The sequence below is a fragment of the Crocuta crocuta genome, unplaced genomic scaffold (assembly GCF_008692635.1).
Source record: "Crocuta crocuta isolate KB4526 unplaced genomic scaffold, BGI_CrCroc_1.0 scaffold109, whole genome shotgun sequence".
In the NCBI taxonomy this organism is placed as follows: Eukaryota; Metazoa; Chordata; class Mammalia; order Carnivora; family Hyaenidae; genus Crocuta; species Crocuta crocuta.
This window is the reverse complement of record NW_027533088.1, coordinates 270,943-287,132: the sequence shown is the minus strand read 5'-3', so window position 1 is coordinate 287,132 and position 16,190 is coordinate 270,943. Positions and strand designations below refer to the sequence as shown.

General features: G+C 37.9%; 1 protein-coding gene across 2 annotated transcripts; it reads right to left on the bottom strand.

Moving 5' to 3' along the window:
* Positions 1-4,938: 4,938 nt before the first annotated feature.
* On the bottom strand, positions 4,939-15,204 carry CLEC7A (C-type lectin domain containing 7A). 2 transcript variants are annotated; one of them, XM_077745987.1, is made up of 6 exons: positions 15,013-15,204; positions 13,359-13,457; positions 12,163-12,300; positions 10,232-10,380; positions 8,046-8,164; positions 4,939-6,350 (listed from the first exon to the last, which is right to left on the bottom strand). In XM_077745987.1, the coding sequence occupies exons 1-6, from the start codon at positions 15,113-15,115 to the stop codon at positions 6,215-6,217; spliced, it is 744 nt and encodes a 247-aa protein (XP_077602113.1). In that variant the 5' UTR covers positions 15,116-15,204; the 3' UTR covers positions 4,939-6,214. The 2 variants fall into 2 exon arrangements, with proteins under 2 accessions (XP_077602113.1, XP_077602114.1); XM_077745988.1 differs by lacking the exon at positions 12,163-12,300.
* Positions 15,205-16,190: the final 986 nt, after the last annotated feature.

Here is a 16,190-nt window from a genome sequence, read left to right as displayed (position 1 = left end):
TACACACACATATATATAAACCACTTCTTTATCTATACACACACACACACAGTGGAATATTATTCAAGCATAAAAAAGGAATGAAATCTTGCCATTTACGACAACATAGATGGACCTAGAAAGTATAATGCTACATGAAATAAACCAGTTAGAGAAAGACAAAACTGTATGATTTAAGAAACACTACAAATGAACAAAGGGTGGAAAAAGAGACAAATCCCAAGACTCTAAACTACAGAGGGGCGCCTGGGTGGTTCAGTTGGTTAAGTGTCTGACTTAGGTTCAGGTCATGATCTCACAGTTAGTGGGTTCAAGCCCCACATCAGGCTCTGTGCTGACAGCCAGCTCAGAGCCTGGAGCCTGTTTCAGATTCGGTGTCTCCCTCTCTCTCTGACCCTAGCCTGCTCACGCTGTCTATCTCTCTCTCAACAATAAATAAAACATTAAAAAAAAATTTTTTTTAAAGAATCAAAAGGCTCTTAACTACAGAGAACAAATAGTTACCAGACGGGAGGTGGGAAGGGGGATGAGTGATATGTGAAGGAGATTAAGGGTAAATTTGTCTGCTAAGCTCTAAGTGGTATATAGAATTGTTATCGTACACCTGAAATTAACATAACACTGTATGTTACCACATTGAATTCTTTTTTAAGTGTTTATCCTGTGGGTGCTTGGGTGGCTCAATCGGTTAAGTGTTCAACTGTTGATTTTGGCTCAAGTCATGATGTCACAGTTCATGGGATCAAGCCCTGATTTGGGCTCTGTGCTGACAGTCAAGATCCTGCTTGGGAGTCTCTCTNTTATTTCTGCTCTGATTTTTACTATTTCTCTTCTTCTACTGTGTTTAGGGCGATCTTGTTATTCTGTCTCTAGTTCCTTTAGGCGAGCTAGATTTTGGACTTGTGCTTTTTTTAGTTTCTTGAAATATGCCTGGAGTGCAATGTACTTTCCTCTTAGGACTGCGTTAGCCGCATCCCACAGATTTTGGATTGTTGTGTTTTCACTTTCGTTTGTTTCCATATATTTTTAATTTCCTTCACTAATTGCCTGATTGGCTCATTCTTTCTTTAGTAGGGTGTTCTTTAACCTCCATGTTTTTGGAGGTTTTCCAGACTTCTTCCTGTGATTCATTTCAAGTTTTAAAGCATTATTTTTGAGAGTGTGCATGGTAGGATCTCAATTATTTTATATTTATTGAGGGCTGCTTTAAGTCCCAGTATGTGATCTATTGGAGAATGTGCCATGCGCACTTGAGAAGAAAGTGAATTCCCTGACCTCAGGATGTAGAGTTCTAAATATATCTGTCAGATCCATCTGGTCCAATGTGTCTTTCAAGTCCATTATTTCATTAGTGATTTTTTGTCTGGTTGACCTAACCATTGCTGTGCGGAGTATTAAAGTCCTGCTATTAGCACATTCTTATCTATAAGCTTGTTTCTGTTTGTGATTGTTTTAAATATTTAGGTGCTTCCATATTCAGTGCATAGACATTTATGATTGTTAGTTCTTCCTGATGGATAGACCCTGTAATTATTATGTAGTGCCCTTCTTCATCTCTTGTTATTGTGTTTAATTTAAAGTCCAGTTTGTCTGATATAAGTATAGCTACTCCAGCATTCTTTTGATTCCCAGTAGCATGATATATATTTCTCCATCCCCTTACTTTTAATCTGAAGGTATCTTCCAGTCTAAAATTTGTTTCTTGTAGACAGCATATAGATGGATTTTGTTTTTTTATCCATTCTACTACCCTATATCTTTTGATTGGAGCATTCAGCCCATTTACATTCAGTGTTATTACTGAAATATGTGGGTTTAGAGTCTTTGTGTCCTTTGTGGAGTTCATGCTTGTGGTGGTGTCTCTGGTATCTTTGTTCCTTGCAACCTTTCCTCAGAACGTCTCCCTCAGGATTTCTTGTAAGGCTGCCTAAGTGGTGACAAATTCTTTCAATTTCTGTTTACTTGGAAAGGTTTTTATCTCTCCTTCTATTTTGAGTGACAGGCTTGCTGGATAGAAGATTCTTGGTNAAGCATATAACCGGATTTCCCAGCTACAGTTAAATAGCCGTGTGAAGGCAGTGCTGGTTGAAGAGCATAGAGAAAGAGAGAAGACAGGACGGGGTGAGGCAAAATTGGAAATAGAATGAACAGGCAAAGGGATACGATGCTTTTTTCAAAGAGGTAAAGGGTAGAATATGGTTGGATGGTGAGAGAAGGGTGCTGGAATTATCCAGAGAAACTATATAGTCTAATTACTCCTGAGAGAAAGAGATGAAAAGGTCGGGTGGTGTAGAATTTACATCTACAGAATGGACTAAATTTGAATGTTTAAGCACGCCGATGCCCAGAGGTAATCAGGTCAGCGTTCTGCGGAAAAAAAGAAAAAAAAAACAAACCAAAACCAAAACCAAAAAATAGGCCAAAAGGGAGGAGGGCAGCTCTGAAGCAGGGATGGGCGTGGTGTGATCCAATGAGTCAGGCGGGAGTTCTGCCTGGAGGTTGTAGGGAGGAGAGTGGCGGTGCTCCACCTCACTTTTATAGGAGTGTAAACTTCATGGGCCAGGGGCTCAGCCAAAGTTTGTTGAGCTTTTCAACACAGGCCAGTCCCAGCCTCCAAATCCTAGGCCAAGCAGCCCGCTAAAATTGCTNCCCCGAGTGGAGGTTTTTCTGTTTCGGACTCTCTTTTTCCCCTCTCCAGTCTCCAATTCAGGCCCGATTTTTACTTTCCCAGTTCACACTCACATTAGAAGGCTTTCTCAGTAGAATCTGCGTCCTTTCTCTCCCAATCTCTTGGGCTTGGTACGGTTTCCTATGGCTTCAGATCTTTTCCGTGTGATGCCTGGGCGCGAGTGCAGGTGCTCCCTACTTCTCCATCTTGCCCCTCCCCCCTCCCTCTCTCTGTTCCTTCCTTGTTGATTCTCTCTCTCTCTCTTTCTTTAAATAAATAAATACATACAGACATACATACATAAACTTTTTAAATAATAAATGAATACTCTTTTTTAAATAAATAAATAAATAATAAGCTTTTAAAACAATAATTAATTTAATAATTTAATTTTTAAAAAATTCAAAGGAGAGGTAAGTGAAACACATATGAGAAAGAAGCAGGAAGATCAAATGTGAGAAACTGCCACAGCTGGGGCCTGAAAAAAATACATTTGGAAGGTGTTAATAATTACAATTTTCATGAATTAAAAATTAAAACTTCTCCAACCTTCAGTGATGCAAGTAGATCCTTGATATATTTTGCCAAACAACCCACATTAATATTTTTCCTACGTGTCCTTAAATATTTATTTTTTCTAACAATGACAAAAATATTTTTTTAACACCTACTTTATTTCAGGTGCTATTCTCAGATACTAGGATGCATCAGTGTAAAACAAAACTCTGCCCTTTGGAGTCTATGTTCTAGAAAGAAGGCAGATGATATATAAGAAAATAGTAAGTAGACAATAGAGGATATTCGACTATGACACGACTTATGAAAATATGTTGGAACGTAAGGGAGATTAAGAATATACAAAAAGGAGGGTTGGGTATTTATTTATTTATATACTTATTTATTTTGAGAGAGAGAGAGAGGGAGAGAGAGAATCCCAAGCCCCCCGCCCCCACCCCAATGTGGGGACTTGATCCTACAAACCATGAGATCAAACCCTGAGCTAAGATCAAGAGTCAGATGCTTAACCAATGGAGTCACCTAGGCTCCCGGAGGGGTGGTAATTTCAAATAAGGTAGTTGGAATCAGCTTCATTAAGAAAATGATATTTGTGCAGAGCCTTGAAAGAAGTGAAGGGTAGATCCTGCAGATATCTAGGGTAAGAGTCATTCAGCAAAAGGAAACAGAAAGCTCAAAGGCCCTGAGGTGGAAGCATCCCAGTTACTATGAAGCAAGAAAGAACCAGTGTCCTACCTAAGGGAATAAGTGAAGAGGAGAAAAGTAGATTAGGTCAAAGGAGTAAAGTGGCCCACAGTAATTGTCTTACAGACCATTGAAAAGGTCTTTTCTGTTTTGTTTTGATTTACCCGTATTTATTTTTACTCTGAGATACATGGGAAGTGAGGCAAATTTTAGTAGACGCCTGACATGATTTGTTTTAAATTTAAAAGATTCACTGTGCTATGTCTGAAAAAAAACCTTAGAAGAACAAGAGAGGACACTAGGAGATGACTTTGAAAATTACCAAAATGGCTCAGGCCAGAGAAGATGGTGGTCTTTGAACAGGTAAGAGTTTCCTCTAGTATGATCTTTATTCACCTTGAATTTTACCCTTTAGAACTAAGTTCTGTTAGCAGCTATTCTTCCTTTTCTGTCTCTTGCAACAGTGGATGTTTTCTGTTCCTTCCCATGTCCGTGTCCTTGTAAACTCTGGTATAACCATATGTTAACGAGTCAGGTATAGTATGCTTTGGGAAACCTAGAGCAATCTTACTTTATACCATAATTTTGTCACATTGACACTTTGATCTATAAATCACAGGTTATTATTGCCTAGCTTGTCTGCTTTAAGTACAGCTGGACATTTAGCATCCAGAATTATTTTTCTTGATTATTACGATTTCTTCAAATCATTCACTCCCAGCCTTGGGACTCAGGAGGAACCGATCAAGCCAAAAACTAATGAAAATACATGGTATCTCTTCAAAATCTCACTTTCTGCCTTAATTTAACTCTCAATTTGAATTTCCCTTTCCATATTTCTTTAGATATAGTGACAATACAAGTTTGCATGTTAAAAGGCATTAGGAAACTTCACCAAAAATCTCTATCCTCTTCTCTTAGATTTTTAAATACTTAAGATCCCAAATTTATTCTTCAACCTAAAATGACTATATTACCTCCTCCTCAGTGCCAAAATCATCATCATTTTCTCATGGGTAGAGGGCATATTGTGATAGTGTTTATTACACACAGGATTTAGAGGCCGGAAGTTTCTTTACGATTTTTTTATTACAGTGATTCACATAACATATAATTAACCATTTTAAAGTGAAAAATTCAGTAACTTGACATGATTTCTGTTCACATGTTAATAACCATGGGAAGGTTGTAATTCTCTCTCCAATAATTGGAAGACCCCGTTGGAAATAAAAATAGTACCAGTGGGAAAATTTAAGAGAAAAAAAAAGAGACAAATCCTCATATGAGGAAACATTGCAAAAATACCGTTGTACACTCATTATTGAGAGAGGGCTAAAAGCTGCCAAATGTTAATCATTAAAAATAGTATGAGATGTTTTGCCTTCCAGAATGTTAATACCTCAGTAATGGGATTGTTTTTTTCTATACTTATTACCAGATCTTTTTTGATTGGTAGTATTTAAAAAGGAGAAAACTTTCTTATAAGAGCAATTCCCATACAACTTCACATTCTACAAGATCCTATTAGTCAGAAATATGACAGACATATTCTCTGAGCTATTTAAATGAAAAAAAAAAGATGGAGTTGCTACTTTTTCATGATGCGTTTTTTAAAATAATTTTTTAACCATTTTTATTTTCGAAGAGAGAGACAGAGCACAAGCAGGATAGGGCAGAGAGGGGGACACAGAATCTGAAGCAGGCTCCAGGCTCTGAGCTGTCACCACAGACACTGATGCAGGGCTCGAACCCAGTAACAGTGAGATCATGACCTGAACTGAAGTCGTCACTTAAATGACTGATCCACCTAGGCACCCCTCATGATGCTTTTTTTCATAACCATTGCCATATTGATGAACAAAATAATAAAATGGCTATGATTGTAGTGAAGATTTTTTTCATTTCTTCATTCGGCTATTCAGAAATACATCTTGCCTTCCACCTGTGTCTGATAAACTGCTAGAAGTGGATGAAAACATACTACATGTACTCCAGGGGCACTTTTCAAGGGCAAAAAATAATTCTGATCAGCCCAGAAATAAATAAGTTTTTGAAACACCAAGGTTAATACTAAGTCAATGGTAGAATGAAGATATAATTTCAGCTTCCCTGACTCCACATCTAGGACTCTATTAACTAGAACCTAGGGCTGGCCTGCCAAAACAGTTGATAAGTACAGAATCACAGCCTCTCCACACTGTTTCTCAGCTAAGATGAAAGTTGGCTAAGCTCTCTTGATATTTTTAATATTTATTCTCACCTCAGATAGCTCTCTTTCCTTTTTTGTTTTTTGCCCTTCTTACTATGTTACATACTTCTCTCTGCTTTTCCACGTCAACACCCTCATCATTTTACTGATAACTTCTTCTCACAAATACTGTATGAAGGCAAACTACAAAGTTGGTCATAAATTATTGATAGGTGAATCCATACACAATTGTGAGATGAGTTTTCCTGAGTTTCTGTGCTCCTGATTTGAAACCTGTTAAAATACAATGAGGTGATTAGAAAGAACATAAGAAAATACTGTCTACTGTGTATACAGTGCTGAAATAAATTGGAAAGGATATTGATGAAAAGAGTTTCTGAAATGTCTGTGTTATTGGAAAAGTAAATGTGAATTTAGATTGCATTAGTTTTCAAGTGGTAACAGAAGAGCCTTCATTATTAAGGCATAAAAATGACTCAAAAAATTTTAAGAGAAATACTACTAGTTACATAAAATTAAATAAAGCTCCTGACAAATAAGAAAAATAATTTAGTATTCCATAGAAAGTTCTTTGATTATCTTTCAACCTCTCAGCTAGAAATATATTTATCAAATAAAACAACAGACTAGTGAAATTATCTTTGGGTATATTTAGTGAATAGACCAAGCAGAGAAGCTATTATTGAGGAATATCTAGAACTAATGTAATGAAGAATCATAGATATCAAGTCCATTTAAAGACAGGGAAAACAACATTATATACTTTAATTCATTTTGAAGACAGAGTTATATTACAATATAGTGATAGACAATTATGATAATTATCAGGGGTAAGTAGGAGTATGGCTCTGTTCTATTTGCTCTTTAGTCTCCTGAAAGGTCAGTGTTAATTAGTCAAACTCAAAAGGCATCACTGAGCCTCACTATAGAAGCTGTGGACTGGTACCCTTCATCTTGTGTATCTATCTTTTCTTGGCCCTAAGGCTGGAAGATTGAGAGAATTCTGTTGTAGAAATGACTAGACTAAAAGCAGGAAACAGCTTTGACTTTGGCTCAGGTCATGATCTCACGGCTTGTGAACTCAAGGCTCGCGTCAGGTTCTGGGCTGACAGCTCTGAGCCTGGAGCCCGCTTTGGATTCTCTGTCCCTCTCTCGCTCTGCTCTCCCCCGCTCATGCTCTCTCTCTCTCTCTCAAGAATAAATAAACATTAAAAATTTTAAAAATAAAATAAAATTAATGATAACAGCATGTGGCACACATATTTACGAGGTATAGGACACTGTGCTAAGTGATTTTACTTTTTAAAAAAATGTTTTTATTTATTTTTGAGAGAGAGAGACAGAGAGAGAGCCAGCAGGGGAGGGGCAGAGAGAGAGAGACACAGAATCTGAAGCAGGCTCCAGGTTCTGAACTGTCAGTGCAGAGCCGGACGCAGGGCTTGAACCCACTAGCCATGAGATCATAAACTGAGCCAAAGTCAGACGCTTAACTGACTGAGCCACCCAAGCACCCCTAAGTGATTTTACTTGCATTTCCTTTCTTTATCTTAAAATCCCAGCAGACAGGTACTATTTTCATTCTCATTTATAGATGAGGAAAAAGGGGCTCTGATCAGAGTGAGAGAACCAATCATTGACTCAAGCTGAGAGCTGACTCCAAAGCCCAGGCTTTTAGCCAGAGTTTTATAGTAACAGTGACAGCTGCTAACCGGACAACTTCAGACACGTGCAGACACCCTCCTCATAAGAAAGCTGAGACACATCTGTGTTAATAACACTAGATGACCACTCAGCTCTTTTTGACTGTAAAACCCTCCTCTACCCACTTCCTTTTTTTTCTTCCTGATTCACTCTTTTTCTCTCTCTATCATTGTTTTTCTCTCTCCCTCTCTTTCTTACAAATGGCCCACAATCAGAGTCTTAACTTTCTGAGAAGGGGTATGAAGCTTCATCGTCCCAGTTACTTACAGGGTATAAGAGAATATTGAACTATCCTCCCAGAGCCATGGTCCTTCAGTTTGAGGGCGAGAAAGCCCTATCCAAAATGCATTATCGGGTTGAGAGGACACTTGCCTCACTATAAATTCCTGTAGGGAAACATAAATAAGCATACATGTCAGAGAGTGACAGGATGAATAGACAGAGGTGACAGAGATAAAAAGGTGGAGAGAAACCCTTACAAACATTGAGAGACAACAGATTGAATCACTCTGGTAAAGAATGCATGCATACTCTGGCATGAACCTAGAGAAAAATGCCAATTATTGAATGCCACTGAGTGTTTCAAAAAGCATATTTCGTTTCTTCATAGTCATTATTATTTGATTCTCCAAAGAAGAATAGATCCATAAGGTCAAAATTGTACTGCCTTCATCCAACCTGTCTGACAAAATTCAAAGGTGACAGAGCCCCTTGGCAATTTTCATGGATGAAAGGCTGCCATCTTCTCCTCAAATTGAGTATATGAATTTATAGGACTTTTGTTAAGAAATGCTTTGCAGATATAGGAATGCTGGTGCATAGGAGCACATGTACCCCAATGTTCATAGCAGGACTCTCCACAATAGCCAAAACATGGAAAGAGCCTAAGTGTCCATCAATGGACGAATGGATCAAGAAGATGTGGTTTATCTATATGATGGAATACTACATGGCAATGAGAAAGAATGAAATCTGGCCTGTGTAGCAACGTGGATGGACCTTGAGGGTGTTATGCTGAGCGAAATAAGTCAGGCAGAAAAGGACAAATATCATATGTTTGCACGTATAGGAGGATTAGGAGGAACTTAACTGAGGAACATGGGGAAGAAGAAGGGGGGAAATAGTGGCAGAGAGGGAGAGAGGCAAACCATGAGAGACTCTTGAATGCTGAGAACAAACTGAGGACTGATGGGTGTGGGGGGGAGGGGGGATGGGCATGGAGGAGGGCACTTGTGGGGATGAGCACTGAGTGTTATGTGGAAACCAACTTGACAATAAACTGTTTGTAAAAAAAAAAAAAAGAAAGAAAACATAAAAAAAGAAATGCTTTGCAGAGTTAGATAAAAATATAAAAATAATTTGGTTCTGTTGCATGGTTTATGAATTAGTAATTTGAGTTTGAATGATGCCATTTGAATTGTTGACAAATGACAGAAACGTCTAAGAGCCTGACCGACTTCCAGTGTCATTCTCTTTCTTTGCCTTAATCTTCTTCCATTAATTTTAATGTGAACAACAACTGTCCAATGTCCAAGAAAAATTGAGAGGAAGCGAAAGTAAAGGTAGAAGTTATAGATTTATATAGATTTTAAGTTGCTTAGATTTATAGTAGAGTGTTTCCTATTAGTCCTTTCTCATACCTACCCTTCACTCATGATGCATTATAAGCCCCACTTTTTCTGTAAAAAGTTATCTACACTGGCATGTCTCTGAATTCCTATGTCATTTATTGCCAATGTCAGATATTTAACTTTCAGCAGCCAAGTTGTTTCTTTCTTCTTACAAAATATGTAAGCATTGAAATACCAAGGTTACTTTTTAAACTTCTCTTCCTTTCCCAGCATCTTGCAAAGAGCAAATGATTTATAAATGTACATTATTATTGCTGCTATTTGCCTTGATAATAATGATGACAAGGTAGGGAATTTTCTATTTTACTCCACCCAATTTAAGAATTGAAACCCTAAACCCACACAAAGGAGCAGTGGTCTGATGGTTATAGTCATGCAAACTTGACATGTGTTTGAATAGATTTGTTTTAAAGTGAAACATACTTTTAAAATGAATTAATTTAAAAAAGCGTAAAGGAGCGGCTGGATGGCTTGGTTCATTGCCCATCTGACTCTTGATTTTGTCTCAGATCATGATCCCAGGGTTGTGGGATTGAACCTGTGCTGGGCTCCACACTGAGCATGGAGTCTGCTTAAGATTCTCTCTCTCTCTCTCCCTCTGTCCCCCTCCATGTTGGCTTTCTCTCTATATATGTATAAAATAATAAATAAATAAATACGCATATATTATATATTTTACCCGTTTAATATATGCTATTGTTATAATTATGGAAGACATTAAAAGTGACTTTTGTTTAGGGAAAATTATCATTACCTGGAATCTACCTTTATTTTTCTGCTTGCTATAGACCACAGATAATTGCAACTGAAGTCTGCACTTACCAGTTCTTTTTCACTGTCTATCTTGAGGAGATTAGAGTGCAGTTGAGAGCATTGATTTTTACTGCTATTCCAGGAAGCTAATGACGTTCTAAATAGATAACAGTTGTTCTCATGTGTGACCCAGTTAGGAGGACAAGAGGTGGAAAAAACTGGAAATAAAAAGTAAATACAATGAGGTTCATATCATACCAATTTTCTCTTTCAGAGCAAACAACCATTCATTCTGAGGACACTTAATAATCAACAAATTGCCAGCGATACATTTCATTTTCAGTTCAAACTATAGGGATGTGATTTTTTTTAAGTTTGTGTATTTATTTTGAAAGAGAGAGAAAGAGAGGGAGGGAGAGAGAGAGGGAGAGAAAGAATCCCAAGCAGGCTCTGTGCTGTCAGCACAGGGCCTGATGCAAGGTTCTAACCTATGAACTGTGAGATCATGACCTGAGTCGAGATCAAGAGTTGGATACTTACCTGAGCCACACAGGCTCTTCTATAGGGATGCAATTTTTATATAAGGGACCATATTAAAATCCTTCATTCATTTAAGCTTTAAAAATGAATGGAATAATTATAAACAGTGTTTTAAACAGCTACTTCTACTTTCCTTTTTTAAAAAAGTGTTTATTTTTGAGAGAGAGACAGAGAGCAAGCAGGGGAGGAACAGAGAGAGAAGGGGAAACAGAATCTGAAGCGGGCTCCAGGCTCAGAGCTGTCAGCATAGAGCCCGACATGGGGCTCAAACCCACGGAACTGTGAGATCATGACCTGAGCCAAAGTCTGATGCTTAACCGACTGAGCTACCCAGGCACTCCGCCTCCTTTCCTTTTTGATTCGTATTCCATTCTTTCAAATTCAGTCCTCCCTTTCTTCATAATTCTTAAAATAAATCAACTTAGGTCAATCTTTGAGATATACAGTAATTTCATGTTAACTTCCTTTAGAGGTGTGAGATCCATTTAAGAATACAGCTTTCTAAAGCAGAAAAGTAATGCAATGATTCATATTATAGAATATCTTTATTTTGTATCCTTAGCTACTTGAAACACATAGTGAGAAGGTATGGGTCCAGAGATGGAAAATTGAAGGCAAAATATTGTCATAGTCAATTATGATGGCAATTAGAAGTAAGGGTCAAGTGTATATCAAATTGTAATAAAATTAATGAAATTGTCTGATTAAAAAAAACAAATATAACCGGAGTTTTCAGGAACTTATCTACTAGGTCTATCTCTTTTGTATGTGCTCAATTTAGCCTCTTCATTCTCAGCACATTTTCCCTTCTTTCCTTTTTCTCTGCTTTTCTTCCAGACATCCTATTTCTTTTTTTTAATTTTTTAAATGTTTTTTATTTGTTTTTGAGAGAGAGAGAGAGAGACAGGATGAACAGGCAAGGGTCAGAGAGAGAGAGGGAGATACAGAATCTGAAACAGGCTCTGGACTCTGAGCTAGTTGTCAGCACAGAGCCCGATGCGGGGTGCGAACCCACGAACCGCGAGATCATGACCTGAGCTGAAGTTGAACGTTTAACCGACTAAGCCACCCGGGCAGTCCCCCCCCCGTCCCATTTCTTATTCTAACTATATTACTTTAAAGTGTCAATTCTCAAAGAGGAGAGAACACATTTCTTTCCTTTGCATCAAATTGTACAGTCATCTATAGATCTAAATATGCAGAAAGTGATAAATTAGTTACTGATTTGAAAAAAAAAAATCCAACTTAGAAATATTTGGAAAGCATGGGATACTTGTATTACTTTATTGTATATATGACAGGGGATACTGAGTAAGATAATACTGGTATGTGTGCTCCCTGAATGTGCAATCCCTGCATGTAAAAGAGTACTCTCTTTACCTACCCTACTCCAGGCCTTAGCACCAATAATTAACTTTCCTGGATCAAGGATCCCCTTCATCTTTTAATTCTGTCCTTGCCTGTGGTTGTGAGAGCCTTGGTAGGAGCCACATTGTCTTCTAAAGATGATTGTGTGGGCTGACTGTAGTTCTCTTTATTTCTTGATGGAAAGTTGTCATTCTTCAATGGGTTGCTTCCTGAATTGGATCTCCAAATAGCTTCATATGCCAGCAACAATTATAGTGACAGGGGGGAAAAAGTCATTCTACTATATTCGAAATTATAATTCAAAAATCCATATTTTTGTTGGAGTACAAATGGGTATATTCTTGATTAATGATAAATAGATAACATGTCTCTGATTGAGAGGTCAAGATAAATAGATAATAGATAAATGGTGATGATAGATGATAGATAGATAGATAATAGAATAGATGATAGATAGATTAAATAGATGGAAAGAAAAAATAACTTCCATGAAGGTGTAGTAAAAAGGAGAAAAAGTCAAGCATGTAGAAAAGAAAGAGTATGAATGAGAAAGCAAGATGCAAATGAAATAGAGTTCAATGGAGCCACAAAAGATTTGAACTAGTAGTAAATCTATCTTTTTTATGTTATTTAAAAATGAGAGCTCCTTGAAAAAACTGTGAAGACACAATAATACATTATTGACAATAGAATGCATGTGATACAAAATCTGAAAGAACTCATTCACCCAACACAAAATGTCTATTCAGTAAATGCCTCAGGTAAATCCTGGTAGTATTCAAAGGAACTTAAATTAAAGATCGGGTATAAAACAGTTTCCTTAAATCATGAGATTTATTAAAATAGTTTATAGTCTCTTTAGAGAATTTATTTCATTAGGAAGATAAGCACCACATTGTACTTCCTTTTTCACCTCCACTGGTCTCCTTCCATTAATGTATCTTGGAAGATACCTTACAAATCACAGCTTTGAAAACAGCTATTCAAAGAAGATAATAGAGCAATGTAGTTAAGAGTATGCATTTTTTAGACAGATTGCCTAAATTTCTAAGCATGGTCTTACCATTAACTAGTTTATCACCCTAGAAAAGTAAAGTACACACTCCCACCTCTCACTTCCCCTATAAATAAAATGAGAATTAGTAGCACTGATTCAGTAGGGCTAATATACAGATTAAATTAGATTATGCATGTCAAACTCTTAAAAGAGTGTATCGCACAGTATACATGCTTCTCAAATGTTTGTTGTTGTCGTTGTTGTTGTTGAATTCCCTCCCCCCATACTTACCCATGGTACCCAGGACCACAGCTATCACCAGTATCACCAAGCAAAGGATCCCCAAGGTCACAGCAACGGGGCGCCAACAAGGAGATGTAGCACAAGTTCCTAGGAAGCCAGAGGGAACAGAAATTAAATGAAGAAATAAGACAAATCACACAGCACTGCAGTTCTACAGTTCATCAAAGTCTGGCAAATTCTGAAGCGAACCATTATACAAATAATCTAGTCATCTAGCATTATCTGAATTTTTCCTCTCCTTTATCATAGCTCTTCAGGCTCGAGAACTGTAATTTCAGCACAGTGCCCTGACATCTGTGCCCTCCTAATTTCAGTTTCACATTGATGTCTATAGGTCCTGACGCTACCAGCATTCTGAAATCTCACTCATTTTTATGAAAGACAGCTTAATGTAGGGGAAACGGCATGGGTTCCTAAGAATAACCTTCTCTTCTCACTTAGTTGTTACATAACCTTGGGTGACTTACTCCCTCTGCTTACTCATTCTCTTTGTGAAAAGTTGGGGGGAGCGGGTCATAATACCTCAAAGAATCATTATGGGAACTAAATGGGCTGACACCTGAAAGCATCTCGTCCAGAGGCTACCAGCTCATTATACGTAACTCACTGTTTGTCAACAAATACGCAGAATCGTACACCTGCCTCCCAACCTCTTGCATCACCCAGTTTTTCTGAGTCCTCATCAACCAGTTGAGCAAGACGAGAATTGTGTAAGTGGTAAAGGGAAGATAATTGCACAATGTGGATTACCAGAAAGCAGAAGAGTGCAAATGCTCATGTCAAAACTTGTGAAAAATCTTTCTCTTGATAACAGGAAACTCTTTTTATGTTAATAGCACCACACTGAGAATATAGCTGTGCCTTTGTCTGAGAATAAGCAGCCTCGCATTTCAGAGAAATGTCAAATAGAACCATATAGGAGACTAAATGGTTCATTCTGTAAGAGAGAGACCTTACAATGTGTCTTTCACCATATTTCACTCTTTTTACATTACGTTTAAGACTCATATTCTGATAACAGAATCTTTTCACCTAACATCCACATTTTTCCTTCACTAGTATATACAATGAGCCCCCTTTTGATTAAAAAAAAAATCCAAATCAATTTCTTGTCAGAAAAAACAACACACCAGATTCATGATTCCACACCCTATGACTTCCACCTTGCCTTTGGCCTTTACCACAAAATCACAGATTTGGATTTTTCCTCATCTAACTTCCATCTCTTTATTCTTCTCTTTCTTATTTTCAATATTCTGATGTTGTTTATATATACTTCTTGGATTTTCCATGACTTCTATTCTACAGTCTACTCCTTTCCACCAACCAAGCAACAAATCACTCCCACTAAAATTCCTTCATCTTTGCATTTCATCACTTGTTTACAGTTCGTTAGTGTGGAAGTGTCTATTTCTACAGCACAGAGAAATTGTAGGTATTTTCTGCCATCATAATAATTACTCTAAATACTATTAGTCACCTAATGCTTGCCATGAGGCTTGGTGCACTTCCAAATCTTCAGTGATGTCTGAAAACCTTTTTAGACGTTTTCATCCTACAAATCACAAGTCTCTCAAATTTTCTCCACGTAAGTGTTTTAGCTGATAAGAATACGAATGGTGAAGGCAGAAAGAAGAAGTACCTTTCTCTGAGACCACAGGTCTCCCAGGGGTGGCTTGAGAGCTGAAGTCTAAACGAGTATAACCATCTTCATCCAAATTTTCTATCTCAGAACGATATTCCATTGTTCTACTGAGTCCTTGAGTTGGCACAGCATTTGAGAGCTATTTCCTCTTTTCTTTTGCCTGTGGACGAAAGAGGGTGTATGAGTCAAATCATGTGGGAAAGACATTTACTGAGTTTTAACAGGTTGAGCTTAAGTAGTCCAACCAGATAGCCAAAGGCAGGAAAAGAAAACTATGTCATGGTAAGTTCCCGTTTGCACCTTTAGATCCTGTTTCTTTTTTTTTATTTTAAATTTTTAATGTTTTATTTATTTCTGAGAGAGAGAGAGAACCAGCGTGAGCAGGGGAGGGTCAGAGAGAGACGGAGACACAGAATTGGAAGCAGCTCCAGGCTCTGAGCTGTCAGCACAGAGCCCGACGCGGGGCTCGAGCCCAAGAGCTGTGAGATCAATACCTGAGCCGAAGTCGGACACTCAACCGACTGAGCCACCCAGCCGCCCCTAGATCCTGTTTCTAAAACTGATGACCCTGAAGAAAATGACAAGGCAGCACAATAGATAAATCTTTGTTTCAGGCCAAATATAAGGAAAATGAAACATGAATTCATACATGCATTCATTTACTCATGTGCTCCCTCATTCACTAAACATTTATCAAATGGCCATCTTTTCAACTGGCAGGAGCTGGGGATACCAGGATAAAGGATTTATGTGAAGACGCTCATTGCTGGAGGCGCCTGGGTGGCTCAGTGGGTTGAGCATCTGACTCTTGATTTCAGCTCAGGTCATGATCCCAGGGTTGTGGGACTGAGCCCCACACAGCGCTCCATGCTGAGTGTGGGCCTGCTTGGGATTCTTTCTCTCTGGATTTTCTCTCTCACTCTCTCCATCCACCCCTCCCCTGCTCATGTGTGAGAACTATCTCTCTCTAAAATTAATGAATTTAATTTAAAAAAACCTAGTGCCCTTCATATAAAAAAAGAGAAGCTCATTGACTAACAAAGGAAATCTATAGATAGGTATATAAAGGATGCAGCAGGGGCAATTGCTGTAACAGCAGAGAGGAGAAACACATCTATTTAAGGTTCATCAGGGACTGATAACTCAAAGTAGTAATTATTTATTGAACAATTACT

Excerpts from the sequence above, each read along its gene's own strand:
- CLEC7A (XM_077745987.1), bottom strand. The coding sequence starts at position 15,115 with ATGGAATATCGTTCTGAGATAGAAAATTTGGATGAAGATGGTTATACT. Across the intron at positions 10,381-12,162 it reads CAAGGCTCTCACAACCACAG|TTTTTTCCACCTCTTGTCCT; the intron begins GCAAGGACAGAA and ends TTTTATTTCCAG. Across the intron at positions 6,351-8,045 it reads TCAATATTCTCTTATACCCT|GTTTCAAATCAGGAGCACAG; the intron begins GTAAGTAACTGG and ends GTATTTTAACAG.